We start from the raw sequence: 27987 nt of genomic DNA on the forward strand, positions 1-27987 counted from the left end.
TATCTCCGCCTCCTTCTCTGGCATTAAGAATAAAAGCTTCTCAGAAATATCTCAGATGCACAACTCATCTTTTTTTGCAGCTTAAAACCTGAGTGGCAATTTGAGGAAAACTTCACTGAATCACCCAGTTTCCTTCACAGGATCATCTGGACAGGTTGTATTTTATTATCATTACCAATATTAATATAGAGATTTACATATAGAAAATATAGATGCAAACTGTATATCACAAAGCTGTAAAAAAAAGAAATATAGGAAGAATAAAGTATTTATCGATCCTTTGGTCACTTAATAATGTAAAGCATTTAAAGGATTTTTAAATCACTTGTTTGTCATTAGAAATAACATCTTGGATTTATGTAGTGCTTTTCTGTTTAAAGAGCTTTAACATAAAGCTGCAGTATCATAGTTACCTTATAAGTCCTGTTCACTAGACACATTCTCTATTTTACTGATAAAGAAAGCAAGGCAGAACCCTGAGAAACTTGAAGTAACAATTGAATTTAATGAATGGTTTTGACCATCTACTTTGTGACATAGTGCTGAGGCTTGGGCTAAAATGATGTACAAAAGGACATTCTCTGCTTTCAGCCGCTTTCCCTAAATCTAGGTAAGTCCAAGGCTGTGAGGACTAAGCGAGCCTGTGCATGTACTCACGGTGCACCCCAGCCCGGGACACTGTGCCTGGGGGTGCAGCAGGCACTCACACGGAAAGCGCTTGCTGAGTGAAAGGCAGATTGGAGTATGGAGAAAGGGAGGGCAAAAAGAAGAAGGAAACAGGCAGGAAAGAAGAAATACAGAGACAAAGGAAAGTCTTTCTGAATTCAATTGAATCTATGAATCAGATTAAAAAAAAAAAATTTAGTGGTGTTTCTAGACAACATTAACCTACATACTCAGTTAACTAAAGTACGCCTTTGAATATGAACAGAGCAAACAGAGCAGCTAGAGAGTATGTCCATACATTGTGATATAAGATAAAAAGTTAAACAAAGAAAGAGATTTTATTATGTGTCACCTAGTTTAATTCTGAGTCCAAAATTGATCATAAAGGGGCAGCCAAAAGTCAAATAACTCTTTAATGATAAGTCAGCTACTCCCAATAGACTATAAACCAATTCTTTCAAAGTTGGAAGAACAACAAGGAAGTTGTTCACATGAATAAACAAATTAGTAGGGAGGGCAAGTGATTCCTTTTATATACATTTCCCCTAGTGAGAGATCTATTTTCTGAGAGCAAGGAAGGTTTGGTGAGCCAGCTGATTTATTAATAAGACTGATTTTAATCAAAATATCATAATTTTGGTGAGATTACCTCTGATATACCTGAGAGGGAGGTTTTGAAAGAGTTGAGTTTGCCCTTAAGAACTGATTTTTTCCCCCTTTTTGGTAAGAACAACCATAATTAATATTGTTCTGTGGCTTCCAAAACAAATGTTAAGCTATTCTTTGGCTAAAAACAAACAGAAGAAAAACTCTTATATTGTATCTGTCTTCTGTTGTGCAATCTGGGGCCCAAATGAAATGAATGTCATACTGGTTTGTCCCAGAGAACTTTAGACAAATAAACAGAGGCAAAATTCATGTTGGACTTTTATAAGTTTTACCCTTTCCAGTAGAACACAGATCACTGACTATGAGTTTCTTCAGACAATTTTATGTTTACATTCTTGGGAATTTTTTGACAACAAATATTTCCCCTGCTTTGAACAGATATATTACCATGTACTGTTACTGAGAGAGTCCAAGTGTCTGGTTCTTCTACACTATCATATAGATGTGGCATAACAATAAAAGCTCATACTTTTAAAGCATTTATAATTGGCCAGGCTTGTCCCCTCATTTAATTCTCAATAACTGTTTCAGGTAAGTATAATTATTATCATTCTCAACTTGTAGATGAGAAAATGGAGCACAGTCAAGTTAATTTGCCAGAGTGATACAATTTCAATTAACAGAGCTAGGATTTAAACCAAGGTGGTCAACTTTAGAACCCATATTTTTTAAAAATATCTTTTTAATTGATTTTTAGGGAGAGGAAAGGAGAGGGAGAGATAGAAACATCGATGAGAGAAACATTGATTACCTGCCTCCTGCACACTCTCTACAGGGGATCAGGTCCTCAACAGGGGCATGTGCGGGGACCAGGAATCAAACCAGCAACCTTTTGGTGCATGGGTTGACACTCAACCACTGAGCCACACTGGCTGGGCGGAATCTATATTCTTAAAAATTATTTTCTCTGATATGTACACATTAATCATCTAAATTAATATAAATGTATAAACTTTTAATACATGTGTTTTGCATTATATGAGCATATTTAAATATTTAGATAGCCATATCAATCATAGGCAAAAATTTAACACACTTGATTCTATGAACAATAATATCCTAGATGACAATATTTAAAAAGTGGAAAAACAACAGATTTCTTTGATATCTATATTATATATTATTATATATAATATATGTTATTATATATAATATATATTATTATATATTATAACAATATATATTATTATATATAATAATATATACAAGATATATATAATAAATTACTAAATATAAATCAGGAAAAAGCAATAATTCTTATGGGAAAAATGGATCAAAATGATTAAAATAACCAATAAACTTACAAAATGTGAAAATATGAAAAATTACAAAATATCTATGAAATACAGATTAAAAAATATATATTTTCTTATGAAAAAAAATTACAACAAATAATTTCTAGTACTGGGGATGATGTGAGAAAATAGGCAATTTCATATACTGTCCAAATTTGTACAATATCTAAGTGATTTGTTTAAAAATATTTATCAATACCTTACATGTGCATAACTTTTATTCTGACAATTCCTTTATCACTGCAAAGATAAGTGTGGAAATACATATGCTCAAAGACATTCATTAAAGTACTACTTATTTAAAAAAAAAAAAAAAGGGAAAAATAAGAATTTCTATCAAGAAAGGATTGTATCATCTATGTTACATCCATACTATGGACGACTATGTGTCAATTATAAGAATAAAAACAGAATTTACATATCAACACCAAAATATGTTCACATTATATAGTTCAGTGAAAAAAAATAGTTTACAAATAAATATAAAATATAATGCAAAATATATACATAAGTGTAGATTTTAACATATATTGAAATATTTGGAAGCATAAATACAATACTATGAGGAGTGTTATCTCTTAAAGAATAGAATAAAGAGGGCAGTTTCATTTTCTCTATATTGTTTAATTTTTTTCAACAATTGTGTCAAAAAAATATAGTTACATGCGCTATTTACATCTATGCATAGATGTGTGCATATTTATCCTTCCTTGTGTAAGACAAATATGGTTCCATCCTTAAGAAGTCTCCTGCAGGACAAACTTAACCTAATCGATAATGATGTCTGCTTTTTCAAAGACCCTTATGGCTTACAAATAAGATTTTAAAATAATACCTTTTAAGTCTGGCACAACATAAGTAAATAACATTCATTTTCCTTTCTCTGGTGATTATAGAAAGGGGATATATGAACTTTTTACAGGAAGGCCAATGGGAAATGCTATTTTTATATATTCAATCAAGAGTTGGAGAGGTTTCTAAATACAGCAGTGACCTTAACAATAGAAAAGAAAGGAAAATAACAGAGATAGAATCATGGGATTTAGCATAGGTGCTGCTGAGTAAGAGTTAAGAGGCAGCATCTAAAGGTTTACATCTGTAACGTGCAGCCTAGAAATGTAGTGGGGAAAACACTACCAGAAGAAGCCTTCAGCATAAGTCAGTGGTTTAGTTATTTAACTTCATTTGTAGTATACTTATGTTTCTAAAATTTCACCACAGATATTTCTTCCTTAGGGATAATCCATTTGTTTCAGTATCTACTAATTTCATTTCCTCTTTACAATGTCTCTCATGGATTGGGATTCTCTATTAAAGGAAACACATTAGGTGGCTAAAAGAAATACTGCCTTCAAAGGCCTCCTATTATTATACAAACTCTCTGAAAAACACAATAAAAGCTACAGAAGTCACAAATCTATAAGTGTATAACAACCTACCAGGCAGCTTTCTGGGCAAGGGTGAACAAAAGGTCTAGAAAGAAGAACAAAATTAGTTGAGATGCTATATCAAAAACTCAAAATGGGGTAATTTGGGAGAGAGATAGTGGTGAAAGAAGTTAGAAGTCAATGAAAGAAAATTTGCTTAATTAAAAACTCCATGACTAACCCTGAACATGATATGGATTTTCATGGAACTGGAAGATGAATTATCAACTGATAACCATTTGGTTTAACCTTATAATTTTCAACCAAGTCACTCAATGGGAGTGTCCACTACTATACTAATGATTAAGTGAGACAGAAAAGTAAAGATAATGTCAGTAGTCACAGAGGAACCTTCTATATCCTCAAGAATTGGTCCTTGGATATTGATTACAATGTTATTAATTTCATCTTCTTTTAAATGCACTCAATAAGCATTTGAATTTTTTCATTAAGTGTAAAATATTCAAGAACCAAGGAAACTCACTTTGAGATCTGGCAATAGCTATCAAGTGTGAACATCAGCTTTATTGTTATTTAATGTAGACATAATTAATCAGAATGATTCTTTGCCAAAATATTATTGTATTTCTGAACCTCTTATCTTTTTATATGCCCAGCAATTTTGACAGAGAATTAAAGGCTCTATTGTTTTCATTCATTATGGAATTTATTATATATAAATATTATGCATAAATGATAATATCAATGTATAACATATTTTTATATAGTTTTTAAAACTTTATAATGCCTTGCATTTTATTATTCTTTTATTTGTTAGACTTATCTGCTTAAACGGATTAGAAACTCTTAAAGCACTGAGGTAATGTTATATAATTCTTAAATACAGATTTACCCCATTATGCTCAACAGCTAAGAAATGCTAAACAAGAAAATCTCAATATACAGAGCTACTATTAATGCTAAAACATTATAAAGTACTTACAAAGTGGAAACATACCTTTTTTTTTTCTTTTAGTGTACCACTGTATGATGGATTCCTCCAAAGGTGATGATTCTGAATTCTTTGGCCGGGTCCATGGAATTCTAATGTATAAAGATTTTATCAGACATTGGGATGATGTGGAGACATTTCAGGCAAGATCAGATGACATAGTTATTGTCACCTATCCCAAATCTGGTAAGTCTCCCTACTATGTCTGTTTTTCCATTTTCTCCTAGTAATGACAGATTCACCTTGAATGGTAAATATTAAGCTGTTCTCCTCCTCCATACTCATTCCCCATATTAAATAAGAACAGATATAGTAGTTTTGGTAGACATAGAAAAAGAGTCATATAATAGCTCTATTCTAAGGCCATAATCTATACCTATACCTTGAGTAGTAACATTGAAAAATGGGTATTGTTGGCTTCTAGTCAAGATGATGGTGTAGACAAAAGTAGTACTTGGAACTTCCCACAATCACATCAAAATTACAACTAACCTATAAAACAACCATCGTTCAGAACCACCTGAAATATAGCTGAACAGAAGTTGTACAGCCAAGGATATAAAGAAATAGCCACATTGAGACTGGTAGGAGGGGTGGAGACACAGAATGGGCTGGTCTCACAGGTGTGGTGGTTAGGCAACAGGAGGATATGTTGGTTGCAGAGGTCCCCCCTGAAAAGCAAGAGGTCCCAGTCCCACACCAGGCCCCTAAGTCCAGGGAACCAGTACTAGGAAGAGAAGTCTTCATAACTTTTAGCTGTAAAAATCAGTGGACATTGTAGCTGAGTGAGACAGAAGGCTGGTAGAGTCCCAGGTGTTCCTCTTAAAGGGCCCATGCACTGACTTACCTGGAGTCACTCTCTCTGAGCTCCAGCACTGGGGCGACAGCTCAAAAGGTGCCTTGGACATACCAGGAAGAACTAAATTGTCTGGCACCAGTGCAAAGGCTACAGGGGCAGCTTTTTTCCAGGCACAAGTGCTGGCAGACACCATTGTTCCTTTGATGAGCCCACCCTCCACAGAACAGGTAGACATCCACCTGGCTAACACTATTCACCCCATTCTGGTAATTCCCTGAGACTCTTCCCCACCCAACTTGTGGGCCCATCCAAGCTATTTCTAGTGGCTTTCCCATGCAAACAACATCTTGGCTCATGCTGCGGACTTTCTTAAATCTCTCAAACAACCAGCATCTGGTGCACCTCTTGCCAAGTGGTCCCAGGACTGGCACTAACAGCAGCTGGCCTTGGTTTGCAGGTTGGCCTTTTTGGGCACCTCCAAGCCCAGCACAAGTAGCAGCCATCTGCATATCACTTTGTAGCTCATGCCAGGTGGCTTCAGGCAAAGCACAGGTGGTGGCTGACTTTGGCCAGAAGCTCCCAGGAGGCCTTAGAGTCAGCATACCTGGTGAACATGGTGGACAGCTTCAAACCAAGCTGAAGCACTACCTGACTCAGCGGGTACCTGAGGTCTGCTGAAGTGAGTTCCGCTCTGTGGAGTTGGCCCTTGCACAGCAGATCCTTCATGGTGGTCATGGCCAGTCCTTTCAACCAGCTGAAAGTAAAGGGATGGAAAAAGATAGTTAACGAAAATGGAAACAAAACAAAAGGCTGGGGTGGCAATACTTGTACCCAGACAAAATATACTTTAAAACAGAGGCTATAACAAAAGACAAAGAAGGACCCAGCAATTCCACTTCTTGGTATTTATCTAAGAAACCCAAAACACTAAATCAAAAAGACATATGCATCCATATATTAATTGCAGCATTATTTACAATAACCAAGATATGGAAACAATCTAAGTGTCCATCAATAGATGAATGAATAAAGAAGTGGTGTATATATACAAGGGAATACTCAGTCATAAAAAATAATAAAATATTGACATCTGCAACATCATGGATGAATCTAGATGGTACTGTGCTGAGAGAAATAAGTCAGACAGAGAAAGACAAATACCAGATGATTTCATTTGAATGTGGAATCTAAGAAACAAAATAAAGGAGTAAGCAGAACAGAAACAGAGTCAGATACAAAGAATATTTTGATAGTTGCCAGATGGGTGGGGGCTTGGCAAGTGGGTGAAAAATGTGAAGGAATTAGGAAGTACAAATTGGCAGTTACAGAATAGTCTTGGGGATGTATAATACAACACAGGGAATAGAGTCAATAATATTTTAATAACTATATATGGTGTCAGATGGGTACTAGATTTATCAGGGTGATCACTTTTTGAGTTATATAAATGTCTAATCATGTGTTTATATACCTGAAACTAATATAATATTGTATGCCAATTGTAATTGAAAAATAAAAAAGTATTTTAAAAAATATGAGGAATAGGAGACAACCCATAACTTCCATTTTAAAGTGTGATGAGAGTATATTGTTTACATTACAGAATTGCCCCAGGTGATTTGAAAATACTTCAAGATAGGACTTGAAGGGAGTTAGGAATAATCATAAATATTCAACACAATTGGTTAAACACTATGAGATTTAGCCATGATCATGATTGGAAAGATAGAAGTTGAGGAGGAACAAACAGGTAAAGCTGAACTCTCAGTGATTACAGGTAAGAGAAAGGTTACATTAGTGAATAAAAACTGCAGTCAGTATCAGCAAAGTGTGCTAAATAAACTATAGGAAATAGTTCTTGGTGCCCCAAGTCTAAGCTTATGTGACCTTATGGAAGATTAAGTTGAAAAAAAAAATTGTTTGTGAAAAGCAGTATGATTTGGGGAATATATTCCTTAAAATAGAGATTTCAAAATACATAAAATGTAAATTAAAATAGTAAAAAGTATGCAAAAGAAAAAATACCCATGCAGGCTAATACAAACCCCCTGCTTTCCCATAATAGTCATCAATTCTCCTTCTCCAGAAACAAGTCTAGCTGTCTCTTGAACTCATCTGTGCTCTCCTCAATTGCCTTTTTCAATAATTTATTCCATATGTTTATTATCCCTTTTATGACATTGTCTGCACAGCATGGAAGCAGAAAAAAGCTACTCTTCAGGCTGACATCTGGTTGTCTCTTTCACAAAGCTGAGACGTTTCAATGTTTTCCTTAGGCTTCCCCTTCACACACTGAACTGATTGAGCTACTGCTGAAATGTTTTTCCTCACCCCCTAAGAAAGCTCACAACCGAGAGTTCAGTGAACTTCAGTCTATAAATAAATTACCCATTTTTAAGGATACCATGTTTATAAAAATTTTAGAGTAACATGAAATGCATTGCATTTATATTTTTGTGATACTGTGTTCCCCTTGGGAATTATGTTCCTTAGGAGGAGCATTTCCCATTATATGGAGCCACAGCATGATTATCCTGTTTGCCCTATCAAAATCAATCAATTGCATTCAGCTATTCTAATTCCATTCATTTCAGATAAACTCAAACAAATGAAACTTTCAACTTCAAATACATGTACATGTGTGTTTGTTTGTAAAATATGGTGTATAAAACTGTAAATGCATAATCATTTGTGCCAGTAGAAAACCATGCATTTAATTGCTTTGTGATTTTTTTCTCAAACTTTGTATGGTTTAGTAGTGTGTTGTCTAATTTTCAGATATATTTTTTATTGATTTTTAATTTATTTCCATTATGGTCAAAGAATATATTCTGGCCCTAGCCAATGTGGTTTGGTGGTTAGAGTCTTGGCCCAGCCACCTAGGGGTCATGGGTTCTATTCACAGTCAAGGATACATGCCTGTGTTGCAGGTTTGATCCCCGGCCCTGGTCAGATGTGTGCAGGAGACAACCAATTGATGTGTCTCTCTCACATTGATATTTCTCTCTCCCTCTCTCTCCCCCTCCCTCACACCCTTCCACCCTCTAAAAAGCAATGGAAAAAATATACCTGGTGAGGATTAACAAAAAAATATATAGATATTTTGTATGTTTTCAATCCTTTTAAATTTATTGAACCATGTTTAATGCCTCAGAATACAATCTAGCTGGTGAATGTACACATGACAATGTTCTACTGTTGGATGGAATGGTCTAGAAATATCAATAATATCAAGTTGGTCGATAGTGGGGGGAAAAGGAAAGAAAAATGGGTAGTGTTGGCTATTTTATATTTATTTTATTTTAAAAATATATCTTTATTGATTTTAGGGACAGGAGAGGGAGAGAGAAAGTTGGAAACATTAATGATGAGTCATTGATCGGCTGCCTCCCGCATGGCCCCACTGGAGGTCAAGCCAGCAACCCGGGCATGTGCCCTGACCAGGAATTGAACCTTGATTTCCTGAATCGTAGGTTGATGCTCAACCACTGAATCAGCTAGGCTATTGTTGGCTACTTTAGAAAATTATATAATATAGATGGATAAGTATAGAACTATAACTAAAATTTAAGACTATGAACTGTGTTTACCTTGTGTCATTATTATCATTGTTGTATAGACAATGTATAACCAATTTTCACAGATTAAAAAAACAAAAAAACAAAACCCTCTTTTTCAGCTAACCTGCTCCTCTATAAGTCCATCCCCCAAACTTCATTTTTAAGTAACTTTTTCTTCTTCTGAGGTTAGCTCAATAGTTAATTACAGTTTTGGATGCTTATAATAACAGACCTTCAGAAATTAGGATGGTCCAATCCAGACTTCTCTATCTTGTTTTCCATTTAGCACTAAATATGTCTTTGGCTCCTCTGACTCTGAAGTTGCTCCTTCACATCTCTTCCCATCAGCACAATAGGATCAGTATCAGGGTCGGTGTCAGCACAATACCAGTCATCTGAAGGGGACACCTGAGAGCTATTGAAAACTCACTTCCACATCTTCATCCTCCATATTCAGTCCTGTTTCCTCTTATCATTGTGACTCACAGCCTTACAGGTTCTCTTATCACTCTTCTTATTGACCCCTCACTCTCCCACTAGATGACTTCTAAAACACAACCACAATAGTCTCGCTCTTTTACTTAATGTATGCCTATGCCTCTCCAAACTTTAAGAAAACAATGTGAACTCTTTAGTATGAACTACAAGGTATTTTACGCTTGCTGTCTGCTTGCCTCCATAGCCTCACTCCCACCCATCTCTTCAGGTAGACTCTTTGATCTAGACTTTACAATCTATTTCCAATTCTTTTCCTTACCCCTATAGTATTCTTAAGTATCTGACCTTTGATTTGAAAAAAAAAAAAAAAAAAAAAAGGACAGTTCTTCTGACTGGTAAAACTCTTCCCTACCTCACAAAACTGGTAAATTTATGCCAATAATTTGTTAAGGCTAAGCTCACTTACTATGTTCCCTTTAAGACATTTCTTGTTGAAACATCACAGCAGTGGCTTCATACTGAATTAAATGTTCCCCTTTTGCAGTCCTTTAAATCCTTGTACTAACTGGTGTTATAACACAGTAAGAAAAAATAACTGTTGTAATTACTGAACATTGTTTCTAATTCTTAAAATGGCCTTTAATCACCACAGGGCAAGGGCCAGATTTATTTTTTCCTACATCCTCTGAACTAAGACAACTTGAGGCATAAAAAACTATCAGTAAAATTTGTGTTTCAAAACACGCTTCAGTGTATCCATCTATATTTCAAGCCTCCTTAGTTTTTAAATGTAAAAGTTTAGATCCAAACTGTTATCAGCTTGAACAATGTCACAATTCATCATGGACAATTTGGGACTCCTACCACAGGTATGTTTTACTAAAATATTCATCCTTATTTATTGAGGTTATTTTTGGGCCCTGTGGCTATTCTGGCACCTTTAAAATAATACTGCATTAGCACTACCCTACTTTATCCAGCTATAAATTCATCACTTCCATCACCACCCCAGCATGGTCAGTGGGAGACTGAGGTTTGTTTATTTTTTTACAGGTACAACCTGGTTGAGTGAAATTGTGGACATGATCTTTAAAGAGGGCGATGTGGAAAAGTGCAAAAAAGATGTCATTTTTAATCGAATACCTTTCCTGGAATGCAAAAAAGATGACATGATGAATGGTAATGTTTAAGTTGATTTTAAAAGCTATAATATATATATTTTAAAGTGTGGATAGAGACAGTATAAGGAAAGAGACTGTAAGCAAAACTGGCAATTAATATTATGTCTTCTACATGGCAAAGCATGTAAATTTAAATTAAAATCTTGATAAAGTAGGGGAAAATAAGATGGAGGCGTAAGTAACCTCTGCACCCACCACCTCCTGCAACCACATCAAAATTACAACTCACATACAGAACCGTCACTCAGAGCCTCCTGAAATCTGGCTGAACAGAAGCCCCAAAACCAGGGAGCTGATGAAGCACCAAGACCGGTAGCAGGAGTGGAGACGCGGGCGAATCAGGGCTGGATCCCGGAGACGCGGCCATGGGCCCACACCTGGTGCCGCGGGTTAAACCAGGGAGGGAATCTCGGTAGTGGAGATTTCCTGGAGAAGCAAGGGGTCCCAGCCCCACAGCAGGCCCCCATCCCAGGGCTCCAGGGCCGAGAAAAGTCCCACACCTTCAGGCTGTCCCAAGCGGGGACTCTCCCTAAGGGACGTGGAGGCTGCGGGAGCCCCAGGCTCTCCTCTTAAAGGGCCCACACACCAACTCATTCAGACGCTCTCCCTCTGAGCCCAGCACCGGGCAGCAGCCTGAAAGGACCTGGGACACTTGGGGAGGAACTAACCTGCTTGAAATCCGGGCGAGAGGTGGAGGGGCGGCTTCCTCCCAGGCAGAAGGGCTGGCAGAGGCCATGGCTCCTTTGGCGAGTCCTCCCCGCACACAGCCAGCAGGCAGGCACCATATTTGAATCGCCAGCACCTGACTTCCCACCTTTGGCCCCGCCCCATGATTCCTGGAGGCCCCACCCCTCTCCACCTGCAAGCTCATCCAGGCCATTTCCAGTGGCTTTTCTGTGCAAGTGGCTTCTCGAACCCCATACGGCTTGATAAGTGGCCCCAGGCCTGGCACTAGCAGCAGCCTGCATTGGCTCATAGCTTGGCCTATCCTGGACACCTCCAAGCTCAGCACAAGTAGCAGCCAACTACTGTTTGCTGTGTAGCTCATGCTGGGTGGCCCTGGGCAAGGCACTGGCACAGGCTAACTTTGCACCTTCCCAGGGGCCCTAGAGACAGTGCACCTGGTGGTCAGACTTGACCACACTGGGTTACAACCCTACCACATCCATGAGTGTCACACTCAAGGGGCACACTTGGTGAACACCAAAGCTCCACTGAAGTAAGTCCTGCTCCATAGGGGTATCTCCAGCACAGAAGCTCTTTAGCTGTAGTTGCAGCTGGTCCTCACAGCTGATTGATCTGGAGGTCGATTCCTCTCAGTGATGCCAACAGCAACTAAGGCTCAACTACAACAGGACAGTGCACACAGCCCACACAGGGGAGCACCTAGAAGGCCCAGCTCAGGGGGCTGGGAAGGCTGAGCCACTGGACCCTACAAGACACCTACTACACAAAGCCACTCAACAAACTCCTGGAGACATAGTAGCTCTACCTAATACACAGAAACAAACACCTAGAAGCAGCCAAAATGTGGAGACATAGAAACATGTTACAAAGAAAAGAACAAAAGAAATCTCTAGAAAAGGAAGGAAATGAAATAGAACCAAGCAAACTACTAAATACAGAGTTCATCATTTTGGTTTAAGGATGTTCAAGGATATTAGTAACACTATTAAGAAACAAGTGAGACCATCGATGACATAATAAAGTACCAATCAGAAATGAAGGCTACACAAACTGAAATGAAGAATAATTTACAGTGAATCAACAGTAGAGTAGAGAATTCTGAGAATCAAATCAGCATTTTGGAACATGAGGAAACAAAAAACACCCAACCAGAAGAGCAAAATGAAAAAAGAATCCAGAAATATGAACATTTTATAAGAAGGCCTTTGGGCAACTTCAAGCAGCCCAAAATTCGTATTATTGGGGTAACAGAAGGAGAAGAAAGAGAGAAAGAAATTGAAAACCTATTTGAAAAAATAATGACAGAAAACTTCCCCTACCTGGTGCAACAAATAGACTTACAATCCAGGAAGCACAGAGAGTCTCAAACAAGAAGAACCCAAAGAGACCCTCAGCAAGACACATCATCATTAAAATGCCAAAGGTTAAAGACAAAGAGAGAATCTTAAAAGCAACAAGAGAAAAGCAATTAGTTATCTACAAGGGAGCACCCATACAACTGTCAGCTGATTTCTCAACAGAAACCTTGCAGGCCAGAAGGGAGTGGCAAGAAATATTCAAAGTGATGAAAAACATGGAACTACAACCAAGATTGCTCTACCCAGCAAAGCTATAATTTAGAACTGAAGGCCAAATAAAGAGCCTCTCAGTCAAGGAAAAGCTAAAGGAGTTCATCACCACCAGATCAGTATTATATGAAATATTTACGGGTCTTCTTTAAGAAGAAGCTAATGAACAAAATAATCTGACAAACTAAATAGATCTAGAGACATTCACGCATGCAATAGAAGATCATATTTTAGAGGAAAGAGGGGTGGAGGATGGGAAGAGATTAACCAAAGAAGTTTTATGCATATATGCATAACCCATAAACACAGATTATAATGGGGTGAAGGCCTGGGGAGGGGGTGGGAGTGAGGTGGAGAACGTCAATTGGGGGCAAAAAATGAGACACCTATAATACTTTCAACCATAAAGATAAATTTTTAGAAAATCTTGATAAAGTTTAGCATGTGTCTAGAAAAGAGTGAATGATAGCTCTTATATGCCTTCAGTAGAGCTTCATGATATGTGAGTGTTTCTCTCTCTTTGAGCTAAATGTGATAATACTTTAAACACTAGAAAGATATCCATATATTGTTTAAGAATCTATGCAAAAGGATATTCATTACACATTGTTTTAATATTGTAAAAAATTAGAAACATCATGATAGTCAACAAAAGAATATTTTGAAGCAGTATAATAACACTGGAAAATCATTACAAATTTTAGGATGTCATATGTTTCTTGACATTGCAATATCAGCATAATATATTGAGGAAAAAGGATAATTAGAAAATAATAAGTTTTATGTGCATATATTGTATTTGGATGGCTGTGAGTCTGGGCATATAGATATATTTACATAGAAGTTCTGCTTACCTAAAGGTTCATAATGATTTTTCCAAAGTGATGAAATTTTATTTGATCTTATTTTTTCTCTATTATTTTCTCTATCTAAAATTGTCATAGTGTATGTATTATTATTAATAAAGCATAAGATTTTAAAGTTACTTCTATGTTTTAAATATCTATAAAATCTACAAAAATATTTATAATTTTTGAAGTTGTCTAACCTTTAATATTTTTTATAAATCAGGGGTAGAACAATTAAACCAGATGGCATCTCCTAGAATTGTGAAGACTCATTTGTCAGTACAGCTTCTTCCTGCCTCGTTTTGGGAAAAGAACTGTAAGGTAAATAGAGTCAAGTGTTCTTAAAACTTTCTGCAACTCAAAGAAATTTTAGAATGTTCAAGTCACAAATGTGTTATATACACACTTGTTTCTTTATTCTTTCATTGTATCTATAAACATTTAATAAATATAGATTATAGTCTGTATAGTCACAGGTGATTCTGAAAACAAACAAAAAACCCCAGGTAAACTCTTTAAGCCTGTTTCCTCATCTGTAAAAGAAGGATAATAATAGCATCTTCCTCATATAAAGATTAAATGAAATAATGTTTATAAACTGCTTAACATAGTGCCTAGCATATTGTAAATGACCAATGGTAGTTAGTTTTGTATTTGTTGTTATTACTGATTGTATTGGATGTACTCCTTTTGCAAACTTTTGTAGTTCACACAAATGAACTACAGAAGGATAAACCAGATGCATATCTTATAACGGTTATTTACTGAGTGCCTGTCATGTGCCAGCAATATGACAATTAACAAGTCATATGCTGTCCTTGTCTTAATAGGCACATAGTTCATTGTGGTAAAGGGACAAATAAACAAACAGTGCATTGCCATAGGTCAAGTAAGATAAGAATTCTAGCCTCGACATTGAGGCAGGGAAGGCATCCAGGAGAAAGTAACAACTCAGCTGGTATTTGCATGCTTTCTTCTTGTCTGGACTTCCAGTACTATGTTGAATAAGAGTGGTGGAACTGGACACCCCTGTCTTGTTCCTGTTCTTAGGGGAAATGCTTTTAGTTTTTGCCCATTGAGTATGATGTTGGCTGTAGGTTTGTCATATATGGCTTTTATTATGTTGAGGTATGATGCCTCTATTCCCATTTTGCTGAGAGTTTTTATCAAAAATGGGTGTTGGATTTTATCAAATGCTTTTTCTGCATCTACTGATATGATCATGTGATTTTTTTCTTTCAGTTTGTTTATGTGATGTATCACATTTATTGATTTGAGAATATTGTATCAGCCTTGCATCTCTGGGATTATTCCCACTTGGTCATGGTGTATGATCTTTTTAATATTCTGCTAGATCCGATTTGCTAATATTTTGTTGAGGATTTTAACAGCTATGTTCAGCAGGATATTGGCCTGTAATTCTCTTTCTTTGTAGTGTCTTTATCTGGTTTTGGAATTAGGCTAATGCTGGCCTTGTAAAAAGAGCTTGGAATGTTCCCTCTTCTTGGATTTTTTGAAATAGCTTGAGGAGGATAAGTGTTAATTATTTGAATGTTTGGTAAAATTCCCCTGTGAAGCCATCAGGGCCAGGGCTTTTATCAGCAGTTATCGGCCTATTCAGGTTTTCTGACTCTTCCTGATTGAGTTTTGGAAAGTTGTATTTTTCTAGGAATTTATCCATTTCATCCAAGTTGTCCAGCTTGGTGGTGTATAGTTGTTTATAATATTTTCTTACAGTCCTTTGTATTTCTGTTGGGTCAGTTGCTATTTCACCTCTCTCATTTCTGATTTTGTTTATTTGGGTCCTCTCCCTTGTTTCTTGATGATTCTGGCTAAAGGTTCATCAATCTTTTTTATTTTTTCAAAGAACCAGTTCTTGGTTTCATTGACCTTTTGTATTTTTTTTTTTTAGTCTCTATATCATTTATTTCTGTTCTGATCTTTATTATTTCCTTCCTTTTACTTTGAGCTTTTCTTGTTCTCTTTCTAAGGTTTTAAGTTGTAGGGTTAGAGAGTCTATTAGAAGTTTTTCTTGTTTTTTGAGGTAGGCTGGTACTGCTATGAACTTCCTTCTCAGGACTGCTTTTATTGTGTCCCATAGATCTGGAGTTGTTGTGTGTTCATTTTCATTTGTTTCCAGGACATTTTTTATTTATTTCTTGATCTCTTTGGTAACCCATTCATTGTTTAAAAACATGCTATTTAGCCTCCATGTGTTTGAGTGTTTTTAAGTGTTTTTATTGTGTTTGATTTCTAATTTTATGCCATTGTGGTCCGAGAAGATGCTTGATATGATTTCAATCCTCTTGAACTTGTAGAGACTTTTTTGTGTCCCAACATGTGGTCTCTCTTTGAGAACGTCCTGCGTGCACTTGAGAAGAATGTATATTCTGCAGCTTTGGGGTAGAGTATTCTGTAAATGTCGATTAAATCCATCTGATCTAGTGTGTCATTTAGGTTAACTGTTTCCTTGTTGGTTTTCTGTCTTGAAGACCTATCTACTAAAGTAGTAGGGTGTTAAAATCCCCTAGTATGACTGTACTGCTGTAAATCTCTCCCTTAAAGTCCTCTAGAAGATTTTTATAAATTTAGGTTTTCCTACATTGGGTGCTTATAAGTTTATCAGGGTTATATCCTTCTGTTGGATGGATCCTTTTAGTATTATATAATGATCTTTCTTGTCTCTCAGTATGGTCTTTATTTTTTTATGTCTATTTTGGCTGATATGAGTATTGCTACCCCAGCTTTTTTTCTCCTTTCCAATTGCATGGAAATTTTTCTTTCATCCCTTTACTCTCATCCTGTGTGTCTTTTGTTCTGAGGCGGGTCTCTTGTAGACAGCATATATTTGGGTCATGTTTTCTTATCCATTCAGCCAACTTATATCTTTTTATTGGGGCATTTAGTCCATTTACACTTAAGGTTATTATTGATGGATATCTATATATTGCCACTTTAATTCTTTATGCCTATGTTTCTCTCTTTCTCTGTTTCTACTTTTAATTGCAACAGTTCCTTTAAAATTTCTTGTAATGCTGGTTTGGTGGTGATAAACTCCTTTAGCTTTTTTTTGGGGGGAGGGGGGGAAGCTCTTTATTTCACCACCTATCTTGAATGTTAATCTTGCTGGATAGAGTAGTCTTGGTTTCAGATCCTTGTTTTGCATTACCTTGAATACTTCATGGCATTGCCTTCTGGCCTGTAGAGTTTCTGATGAGAAGTCAGCTGACACCCTTATGGGAGCTCCTTTGTAGGTAACAGATTGCTTTTCTCTAGCTTCCTTTAAGATTCTCTCTTTGTCTTGAATTTTTGGCATTTTAATTATGATGTGTCTTGGGCATGGGCCTCTTTGGGTTCTTTTTGCTTGGGACTCTGTGCCTCCTGAAAGTGTGTGACATTTTCCTTGATCAGGTTAGGAAAGTTTTCTGCCATTATTTCTTTAAACAGTTTCTGTAACCCTTGTTTGCTTTCGACCTCCTCTGGAACTCCTATAATGCAAATATTGTTACATTTCATGTTTTCCCACAGCTCCTTTAGACTGTCCTCCTGGTTTTTTTGTGTGTGTTTTTTAATATTTATTTATTTATTTATTTATTTAAATTTTATTTTTGTTTAAAATATTACAGATGTCCCTTTTTCTCCCCAATGACGCGTTCCACCCCATCCCTTCCCCCTCCCCAGTCCCTCTCCCCACCATTGTCCGTGTCCTTGGGTTGTGCATATATGCATAGAAATGCTTTGGTTACTCTCTCTCCCTCCACCCACCCGCCCTCCTCCATCCCTCTGACATTCATCAGTCTCATCTATGCTTCCATGTCATTGAATCTACTCTGTTCATCAGTTTATTAAGTTCTTTAGGTTCCACATACAAGTGAGATCATGCGATATTTGTCTTTCGCTACCTGGCTTATTTCACTTAGCATAATATTCTCCAGGGCCATCCATACTGTCCCAAAGGGTACTAGATTCTTCTTCTTTACAGCTGCGTAGTATTCCATGGTGTGCATGTCCCACAGCTTTTTTATCCACTCATCTACTGATGGGCACTTGGGCTGTTTCCAGATCTTAGCTATTGTAAACTGCTGCTATGAGCATAGGGGTGCATATATTCTTTCTGATGAATGTTTCAGGATTCTTAGGATATATTCCTAGGAGTGGAATCACTGGGTCAAACGGCAGCTCCATTTCTAATTTTTTGAGGACCCTCCATACTGTTTTCCATAGTGGCTGCACCAGTCTGCATTCCCACCAGCAGTGTACTAGGGTTCCCCTTTCTCCACACCCTCGCCAGCACATGTCATTTGTTGATTTGTTGATGGCAGCCATTCTGACAGGTGTGAAGTGATACCTCATTGTGGTTTTACTGTTTTTTAATTGTATTTTCTTTCTGGGTCTCTGATTGAGTGATTTTTTCCTACCCTGTCTTCTAATTCACTGAACCGATCCTCAGCTTCCTCTAATCTGCTGTTTATTCCTTCCAATGTATTCTTTATTTCTGCTATGTCACTCTTCATTTTCTTCATAGTTTCCATATTATTTTTTATGTTGTTGAGCATCCTTACAATCAGTATTCTGAATTCTATATCTGAGAGACTGCTTATCTCCATTTAATTTGGCTCTTTTTCTGGTGATTTTTCTTGTTCTTTCATTTGGGGCTTGTTTTTTGGTTTCCCCATTTTGGCTGCCTTTGGGGGTTTGTTTCTAAGTATTAGGTAGATCTGCTAGGACTCTCAGTCTTTTTGGAGGGTCCCTGGCGCAGGCCAATGTCAGACACAGTTTGTGACTGGCCCTGAGTACCTTGTTTGGAGCTATCAACAACCCTCAGCTTGAGGTCTCCTCTGCTGGGGCTGGGTGGGTTTAGACAGACCAAGATGCACACCAAAGCCTGCTTTTCCAAGGCCTATACCCAGAACCAGATCAGGCAAAGACTCAAAGCATGCTGAGGCCTGCCCCTGGCTGCAGGCTGATTAATCTGATTGTCTTAATTAGTCTGAGGCTGTAGAAGCTCCACAGGGTGGGTTGGCTAATTGTTATCAGTCTTTCAACAAGCCTCAAGCTGTAGAAACTCCTCTGGGTAGAGCAGGAGGTTTTCCAGCAGGTTGGGGCAATTGCTTCTCCCCTCAGGCAAAAGCTGAAAATTGTCTAACTGAGAAAGATGTCCTCTGCAGTCTGGAGGAATGACTCAGCACAGGAACCCAGATGGGCACCTTCTGATCTCACTCTCCAGAGCCCACAACAGTAGATTCTCCCCACAGAGCTCCACGCCACCCTGCCCTCCCTCTGTCAGAGCCCAAGGTGAGTGGCTGCACATGAAACTGTGTTGGCTCTTTAAGAGGGTGCCTACATTTCCAGCCACCTCTCCCTGTCATATAGAAACCTAGCTGCTTTTCACAGTGAGATGTTATGTGGGCACCTATCTCAGTTCTGGTGCTCCTGGATGGGAAGCCCAGCCTGGGGTTTAGGCCCCAGAGTCCTCAGTGGGAACCCCCACAGCTGAGATCTTTTTCCAGAGCTTCAGTTGCTGCCTGTGGGAGCCCAGCCAGCCCTTTTGTTTCTGCACTTTCTACCAGTCTCTATGCAGTCTCCACTTTTTCTTCTTGGTTGTGAGGGTGCTTTCCAGCTAGCCTTCAGTTGATTTTCAGGATGGTTTTTCTATATTTTAGTTGTAAATCCATTTTGGTCCCAAGAGATTGTCAGTGTAGTTTCCACTCAGTGTGTCACCATCTTGGATCTTTCCAGACAAGAAGAAAACATAAAAAGTATCCAAATTAGAAAGGAGGAAACAAAACTGTTGTTATTTGTAGATGGCATGATATTGTACATAGAGAATCCTAAAGACTCAACCAGAAAACTACTAGATTTAATAAATGAATTCAGCAAGGTAGCAGGATACAAAATTAATACCCAGAAATTGATGGCATTTTTTATACACCAATAATGAACTCTCAGAAACAGACACTAAAAACACAATACCATTTGCAATCACAACTAAAATAAGATAGCTAGGAATAAGCTTAACCAAAGATATAAAAGACCTGTCCTCGAAAAACTACAGGACACTAAAAAAAAAAAAAAAAAAAAATAGAGGAGGACATAAACAAATGGAAAATATACCATATTCATGAATTGGAAAAATTAACATCATAAAAATGTCCATACTACCCAAAGCAATCTATAAATCCAGTACAATCCCCATTAAAATACCAACAGCATATTTCACAGATCTAGAACAAACACTTCAAAAATTTATATGAAACCAAAAAACACCCCGAATAGCCATGGCAATCCTGAGAAAGAAGAACAAAGTTGGAGGGATCACAATACCAGATATTAAGTTATACTACAAAGCCATTGTAATCAAAACAGCCTGGTACTGGGACAAGGACAGGCATATAGATCATTGGAACAGAACAGAGAACCCAGAAATTGACCCATGCCATTACTCTGAATTAATATTTGACAAAGGAGGCAAGAACTTATAATAGATTAAAGGCAGTCTCTTCAATAAATGGTGTTGGGAAAATTGGACAGGTACATGCAAAAAAATGAAACCAGACCACCCACTTACACCATACACAAAAATAAACTCAAAACGGGTAAAAGACTTAAATGTAAGACATGAAACCATAAAAATCCTAGAAGAAAATGTAGGCAGCAAAATCTCAGATATCTATCGTAGAAATACATTTGCCAATACATCTCCTAAGGCAAGATAAACAAAGAAGAAAATAAACAAATGGGACTGCATCAAAATAAAAAGCTTCTGCTCAGCAAAAGGAACCATCAACAAAATGAAAAGGGAGCCCACTGTATGGGAGAATATATTTGCCAACGACACATCTGATAAAGGGTTAATATCTAAAATATATAAGCAACTCATACAACCTAACAAAAAAGAAGACAAACATTTCAATTAAAAAATGGGCAAAGGACCTAAATAGACACTTCTCCAAAGAGGACATACAGATGGCCAAGAGACATATGAAAAATTGCTCAACTTCCCTAATCATCAGAGAGATGCAAATTAAAACCACAGTGAGGTGTCACTTCACACCTGTCAGAATGGCTCTATCAACAAATCAACAAATGACAAGTGCTCTCAAGGGTGTAGAGAAAGGGGACCCTAGTACACTGCTGGTGGGAATGCAGACTGGTACAGTCACTATGGAAAGCAGTATGGAGTTTCCTCAAAAAATTAAAAATGGAGCTGCCTTTTGACCCAGTGATCCAACTTCTAAGAATATATCTTAAGAATCCTGAAACACCAGTCACAAAGACTGTATGCATCCCTGTGTTCATAGCAGTGCAATTTACAATAGCTAAGATCTGGAAACAGCCCAAGTGCCCATCAGTAGATGAGTGGATAAAAAAGCTGTGGGACATTTACACCATGGAATACTATGCAGTTGTAAAGAAGCAGGACCTTTTATTTTTCTAAAAAGTTATTAAGGTCTTGAGGAATAGTATTAGTATCAGTATTATATCCTGTACTACACATATGAGGTATTAAAGTACTAGATGCTGTCATTATTAACAAAAAAGGGGATTTTTCACAGTCATGAAACATTTCCACTTTGTACTCTGTTGTTACATGGTATATTTGACCTTTTCTAAAGATCCATGGTCCAAAAAGTCTGTAGATCTTAATGTTGCTTGTTTACTTCCTTTTATTATAAGCAACCTTAGATAGTCCACATGCATTCCGCTAAAATCATTTCATGTTCTCTCAGTATATTTTCTAGGGGATGTGTCATTACCAGTTTTCAAATTTTCACTAAGTCACTTTTTTCCTTTGAGGAATGGATTGTAGCCTTGATGTTACCCCATTTTCTTTTCAAAAGAAAAGAGATAGTATACTTTTACAATGGTTTCAGTCTTCACAAAATTGCTTATCAAGTCAGAGGTCATCAAAGAGTAGAAAATAGTTGGAACGATTCATGTTCCGAGTATTTCCAGGATGATTCACTAGGCAACAAGAACACAGATGGATTGAGGCTCTTAGTAAAAGTGTGTATAGAGGTGAAGACCAGAAACTGTAAGTGACAAAACAAAACAAAACAAGCAGCCTGATAAGATAATAGGTAATAAGGCCAATAGGCTTGAGGCCTCAGAGTGGTTGCAGGAGAGGTATATTGGAAATAACTGATAAGGGAGAAGGGAGGAGCTTGAAGAAAACATGAAGCTGCAGGAATAAGGCTCCAGAAGTGAAACGTTTAGGGCACTGATGAGTTTCACAGTCTGATTATAAAATTGGTTGGCTGAGGTAAAATGGAGATAATGATGGATGAGTAGGAGAACCTAGAGGATCAGATGGATTATGCACAATGATACTGAAGTGGAGAATGATACTAAGAGGCAGGTGTTAAAATCTTTCAGTTAAATCAAGGGAATAACCACAAGCTTAGAAATGGCATCAGCTGGTGGCAGGTGCCATTATTCCTTTGTTGTGCCCTTCCTTGACCCAGCTTGCAGCGTGCCATCTCTGAGTTCCATTAACCTGGCTAACACTGATCTCCCCACCCTGGTGATTTTCTGAGACCCTGCCCCACTCAAGTCACTTGTCCAACCTGAACCTCTTTCAGAGGCTAATCCACACAGGCAGCTGGCCTGGGCCCATGCTGTGGATTTTTCCTAAAATCTATCAAAGGTCCACAAATGCCAAACTAGCAGTGGCTGGTCTCAGGTGTTTTGAACCTCTTTGCTAAGCAGCCCCAAGCCTGGCACTAGTGGCAGCCAGCCTCGGCTCACAGCATAATCACTCCCAGGTGCCTCCAAGCCCAGCACAGGCAGCTACTAACTGCAGATTCCTCTGTAACTCCTACTAGGTAGCCCCAAGACAGACACAAGCAACAGCTAACCTTGGACTGCACTTAAGCCCCTCCCAAGAAGCCTCCAAACCAGTACACCTGGGAGTCAGCTTCAGACTACCCCAGAGCACCACCCATTAGCCTCACAAATGACACCCCAAAAGAGTGGACTGGGCAGGTGCCAGAACCCCAATAAAGCAAATCCCACCCTGTGAGGTCAGCACACACACAACAGCTTGTCCGCTGCTGTAGTCACAGCCAGCCCTCACATCCAGCCAGCCTGACGAGCTGCCAGATGGGAGGGGGGTTAAGAGGCTGGGTTTAAAAGGAGAAAGGATTACGAAGTACAAATTGGCGGTTACAAAAGAGTGACGGGGTGTTAAGTACAGCATAGGGAATATAGTCAATAGTATTGTAATAACTATGTGGTGTCAGGTGGGTGCAAAACTTATTGGGGGATCACACTGTAAGTTATATAAACGTCTAATCGCTGTGCAGTACACCTGAAACTAATATAATATAGAATGTCAAAGAATGTCAACTGTAACTGAAAAATAAAAAACATTTTAAAATAAAATAAAGCCTACCCAATTTAAAAGGAGTCTGAACATGCATAGTAAATGGTATTAACGTAAAACAAAATGGCATCAGTTAAGAGAGATGGAATGAGTGTCAGAAACAGAGGTCTTTCATGTGTAGCAGTGTAGTAAACTAACTGACTTGAGAATGCTGTGGTGAAATTCATGTATCTTCAGGAAAGAGCTACACTTTCCTTGAAGGTAGGAAGAGCATGTGTAGTAAAAAGTTTGGGGTATAAAATAGGATCTGCCAAAATGGAAGTTTAGGGATAAAGGGATTACTTTTGTGCCCCACCCACCCACCCCTCCAATCTGGGAAAATAAAAAGCTTCGTGGAAGACCTGGAGCTAAGCTTTAAATATGGACAGTATTTTGAGATACAAAGAATATTCAAGACAGAGGTAGTATCAGAAGAAAGTAAAGGGGTGAAAATCCTGAAGCAAATTCATGGATATAGTGGCAAAGAGTTCCATTCAATTAATAGGCAAAAACAACTCGGGAGGGTTGTAAATAAGACTGGGAAAGTTCAATAGGGCTAACTGTAGCTTTGATAAGAAAAGAAAGTTCACTTTTTTTCTTTAATAATTAGAGGTTTTATAGTGGGATCTTAAAATTGAGATCCATCCTTCTTAGAATAAAATAGAAGATTTCCTTAAAATTGTTTGATAATGTGGAGACTTGAGTAAGACCAGTTAGTGAGCCTAATCATATCCCATAAACAGTGGCTAGCTAAGTCAAGAGCAGTCTTGCTCCCCTGATGGCTTTGCTCGGGTGCCTGAGGGCAGAAGTGGAAGACCACAGGGATATGGAGTGTACTTTTGCAGAACTTTTGCAGAACTTTTTCTGGAGCATTGAGTGTCAGATCTAGAAGAGACCATAGAGAACTGACCCAACTCACTTGTTTAGTGGATAGAAACTCAGGTCCAAAATGATTGGTACTTTGTACAAGATGATAGCAATTTTTAGTTCCAGAGCTAGCAATTAAAGCCAAGGTTCCTGATTGTTAATTTGCTGGTGTCTTCTCTATATGTAAAACAGAAACTCAACAAGATGCTGGTGAAGATTACATTTTCACTGAGGCTAATGTGCATATAGACCCTCATAAGCAATTTATTTTAAGATCGTGAGTGAGGAAACAACAGTCCTTTTCCCCCCTTTATTATAGAGAACTGTGGTAGAATATCAAGATCAGAAGACTATTGACTGAGTGATTTACCAAATCATTTACTCTCATTGATTTAGTCTCAGTGCTGGATTGTGACTCAGCTTCAGTTTAGTTTCTTCACTTATAAAATGAGGATAATCATCTATCCTCTACTGAGGATAACACTAGAATTGTAACAGGCATTAAATGAGGTATTATATGTAAAAATAGCATAAAAATGAAACGTGAGCACTAATATTGAACAACACTGCAAAAGATGCTGTCACTTCAGGCTGTTGAAGGACTTTTAAAAATAATTTTATATACTTTCTAAAATGGGTGCACAATATTAACATATTAACATATAGTTGAAAACACTAATGCTTTCCTTTTAAATTTTGATGAAACTTTATTTGAGAATTTAGGTATTTTAATATTTGATTTTGCCTTCTTAGATGATCTATCTTTGCCGGAATGCCAAGGATGTGGCTGTTTCTTATTATTATTTCTTTAAAATAGTATCTGATCATCCAAATCCTGGAACTTTTCAAGAGTTTGTGGAGAAATTCATGGATGGACAAGGTAATAACAGTGTTGTTTCTTTCAATTCTTTCAAGGTAAATGATTCAAGACAAATAGCATCTCTGAGCAAAAATTTTTGTTGCCTTTCCTGGTTTATCATCCCTGATCCTTAATTAAAACACAGACGTTTTAGGTGACCTTGAACTTTAGAGCAAGCATAGGGTTTCCAGATGTGGATGGCGAATTGTAGAATATAGAAAGTTCAGTTCAATGCCTAAAAATAAATATGTAAGATGTTGGAGGTAACAATTTCTCTCTCTAAGACTGAGACTTCATGTCCAGTTTTTTCTTGTCTTTATTAGAAAAATATTTCACAGCATATTATTACCACTCTATTGAACAAGAAGGAGAAGGGAATAGAAGAGGGAGAATGTCCATTTGTTTCCAAGGAAAATTTCAGGTGTTACATGGACCAAAATTTATAAAGAAGTCTGAATACCTATGAAGTTTTTATGCATTCTACCTAGTGTACAGTCTGAATGACTCAACTAGATCTCTCAGAACAGTACAAGGTTACTTGAACAGTAATTCTGGAAAATTTTGCCTTTTTAGTTAACTCCAGATGAAAGCAACTAAGTAGATTTGAGGAAGAAAGTGTTCAGGAGGTTCTAGTATTAACTGAAGAAGGCCATTCTGATCCCGTGGTAATAAATTGTAAGGAAAATGATAACAATCCCACTTTTATATCCATAAAAATGAAATTGACTCAGTAAAAGTAGGATATATATGCTTTATTTTTGTTGCTATATTTGAGAAAATTTATGCTCATGCATAATGAATAAAATATTTGCCTCCAGATCATCAAAACCCACATTGTAAGGCAAAGAAACATAAAGTTGAACCTCCACAAAACATGAATAAGATAATTATAAATATCACCATATAACTTTTTTCTGTAAAGAAAAATTGCCAATAGAGTCAAAGAATAGAAGAAATATGCAGTGATCTAATGCAAAGCAAAATACTTTGACTCACACATTATTATATCATTCTGTCAGCTTTTATTGGGGAAACACTTGGATATATGTGAGAGAAGTAAGGAAAAAGAAGGGAAGAGACAGCATTTGGTCGTATCACATCATCTCCAAAATCTAATTCTTTTAGAGTGAGAATGACACTAAAGTTCCCTCAGAAAACAGCTCTTATAATCTAAACTGCAAGCAATGTAGTAAACTGTTACATAGTTACTAGCTTCAGTAGCCAAAACCAGTTTGTAAATGGAAAATTTGAGACCTGGGCTGAATTCTTATTATAAGAACGTTGATTGTTCCACTAACTAAACTCTCTTCACTAACAATCTGATTTTACACACATACACACACACACACACACACACACACACACACACACACACTCTGGTTTCAAAAGTTATCTAATAAACTCTGAATCAAAATTATTGGAGGGGGACTTCCTTCACTTTTTCTCTGTGCCATAAACCGTGTCATAATAATGAAAGTTGAGAATATGTTTTTGTACATGAATTATTCAACATATTTTGCCTCCTTGCTGCAGAGAAATTTGCTTAACATATGAGGCTGATCTCTACTTTTCATTCCACGATCATTTATTTATATTTATTTGTTGCTACTGTTATTTAAAAACTCTTTCTTCAAGCTGTATAAAGAAGATATTATGCTCTTATGTTGTTTTTATCTCTAATTTTAGTTCCTTATGGTCCCTGGTATGAACATGCAAAATCTTGGTGGGAAATGAGAAATAATCAACATTTGCTCTTTCTTTTCTATGAAGACATGAAGGAGGTGAGAAACTGAAAACATATGGACAATTTAGTAATTTCTAAAATGTTATCATTTGGCAACATCTAGATACAAAAATCTGCCTTTAGATAAATAATGCAGTACCTCTAAAAGCTACAATTATCCAGATAATTTAACACAGACTTAAAGTTAGTAAATAAAAATCTCCTGTGAATGAATATGTTTAAATCCAAGTCTCAAAAAATTACCAACAATAAAATTTTGTGGAACTTGAGTTCATAAAAGAAAATAACAACATCTGAACATACACACGGATACATACATACAAGGAATCGCAGCAGGCAAGAAGAGTCAGCTGGTCTCCAAATCCACAGATGTTAGAATTATCGAATAAGAGCTTTAAAATAATTATCCTTAACATGTTTAAAGAAATAAAAGATGAAATTTGGATCTTACAAGGAGCAAGAGGTTACTGAAATTAACAAGTCAGATTAGAAAAAATAACAAAATAGGATTTCTAAAGTAATAAATTAAAATTAGAAACTAAGAGATGGTTTAAATAACAGATGATACATTACTAAATCATGGATTGGTAATGTGGAAGATGGAGCTGAGCTAATTCTATAGAATTTACCACATTGAGATAAGTAGAATACTTTATTTTTTAAAAAAGAGTAATGGATATGTAGGCTAACATGATAAGGTCCCACATATATAAATTCAAACTTTCAGAAGGAGAGAGTTAAGAGAATGCTTAGAACAGCAATATACAAAAGTCTGATGGTCCCAAAATTTCCTTATAATCTAGTTTTTCTCTAGTTTCATTAGTAATCAGGATAATTGCAAATAAAAATCATTATGAGATGTTATTCCATACCCACCAGACTGACAATAATGAAAAAGTCTGACAATAAAAATGTTAGTCAGGATATGGATCAGTGAGAGGTACCACACTGCTGATAGTAGTGTAAAAAGATACAAACACTATGGAAACAACTTGTCACTGTCTACAAAGAGCAAAACATGAATGTAACTGAAGATCCAGAAATTCCACTAGTCGATATATAT

The 27987-nt window shown here is 37.0% G+C and overlaps 1 protein-coding gene across 2 annotated transcripts; it reads left to right on the plus strand.

The window, feature by feature from the left end:
- LOC148094478 (sulfotransferase 1E1-like) lies at window positions 1–27009 on the plus strand. 2 transcript variants are annotated; one of them, XM_087816554.1, is made up of 7 exons: window positions 1–154; window positions 4836–4877; window positions 5034–5195; window positions 10860–10985; window positions 14314–14411; window positions 25075–25201; window positions 26867–27009. In XM_087816554.1, the coding sequence occupies exons 3-7, from the start codon at window positions 5045–5047 to the stop codon at window positions 26971–26973; spliced, it is 609 nt and encodes a 202-aa protein (XP_087672680.1). In that variant the 5' UTR covers window positions 1–154; window positions 4836–4877; window positions 5034–5044; the 3' UTR covers window positions 26974–27009. The 2 variants fall into 2 exon arrangements, with proteins under 2 accessions (XP_087672680.1, XP_087672675.1); XM_087816549.1 differs by lacking the exon at window positions 4836–4877.
- The last annotated feature ends 978 nt before the right edge of the window (window positions 27010–27987 follow it).

Source organism: Miniopterus natalensis, chromosome 1 (assembly GCF_054644295.1).
Source record: "Miniopterus natalensis isolate mMinNat1 chromosome 1, mMinNat1.hap1, whole genome shotgun sequence".
Classification (NCBI taxonomy): Eukaryota; Metazoa; Chordata; class Mammalia; order Chiroptera; family Miniopteridae; genus Miniopterus; species Miniopterus natalensis.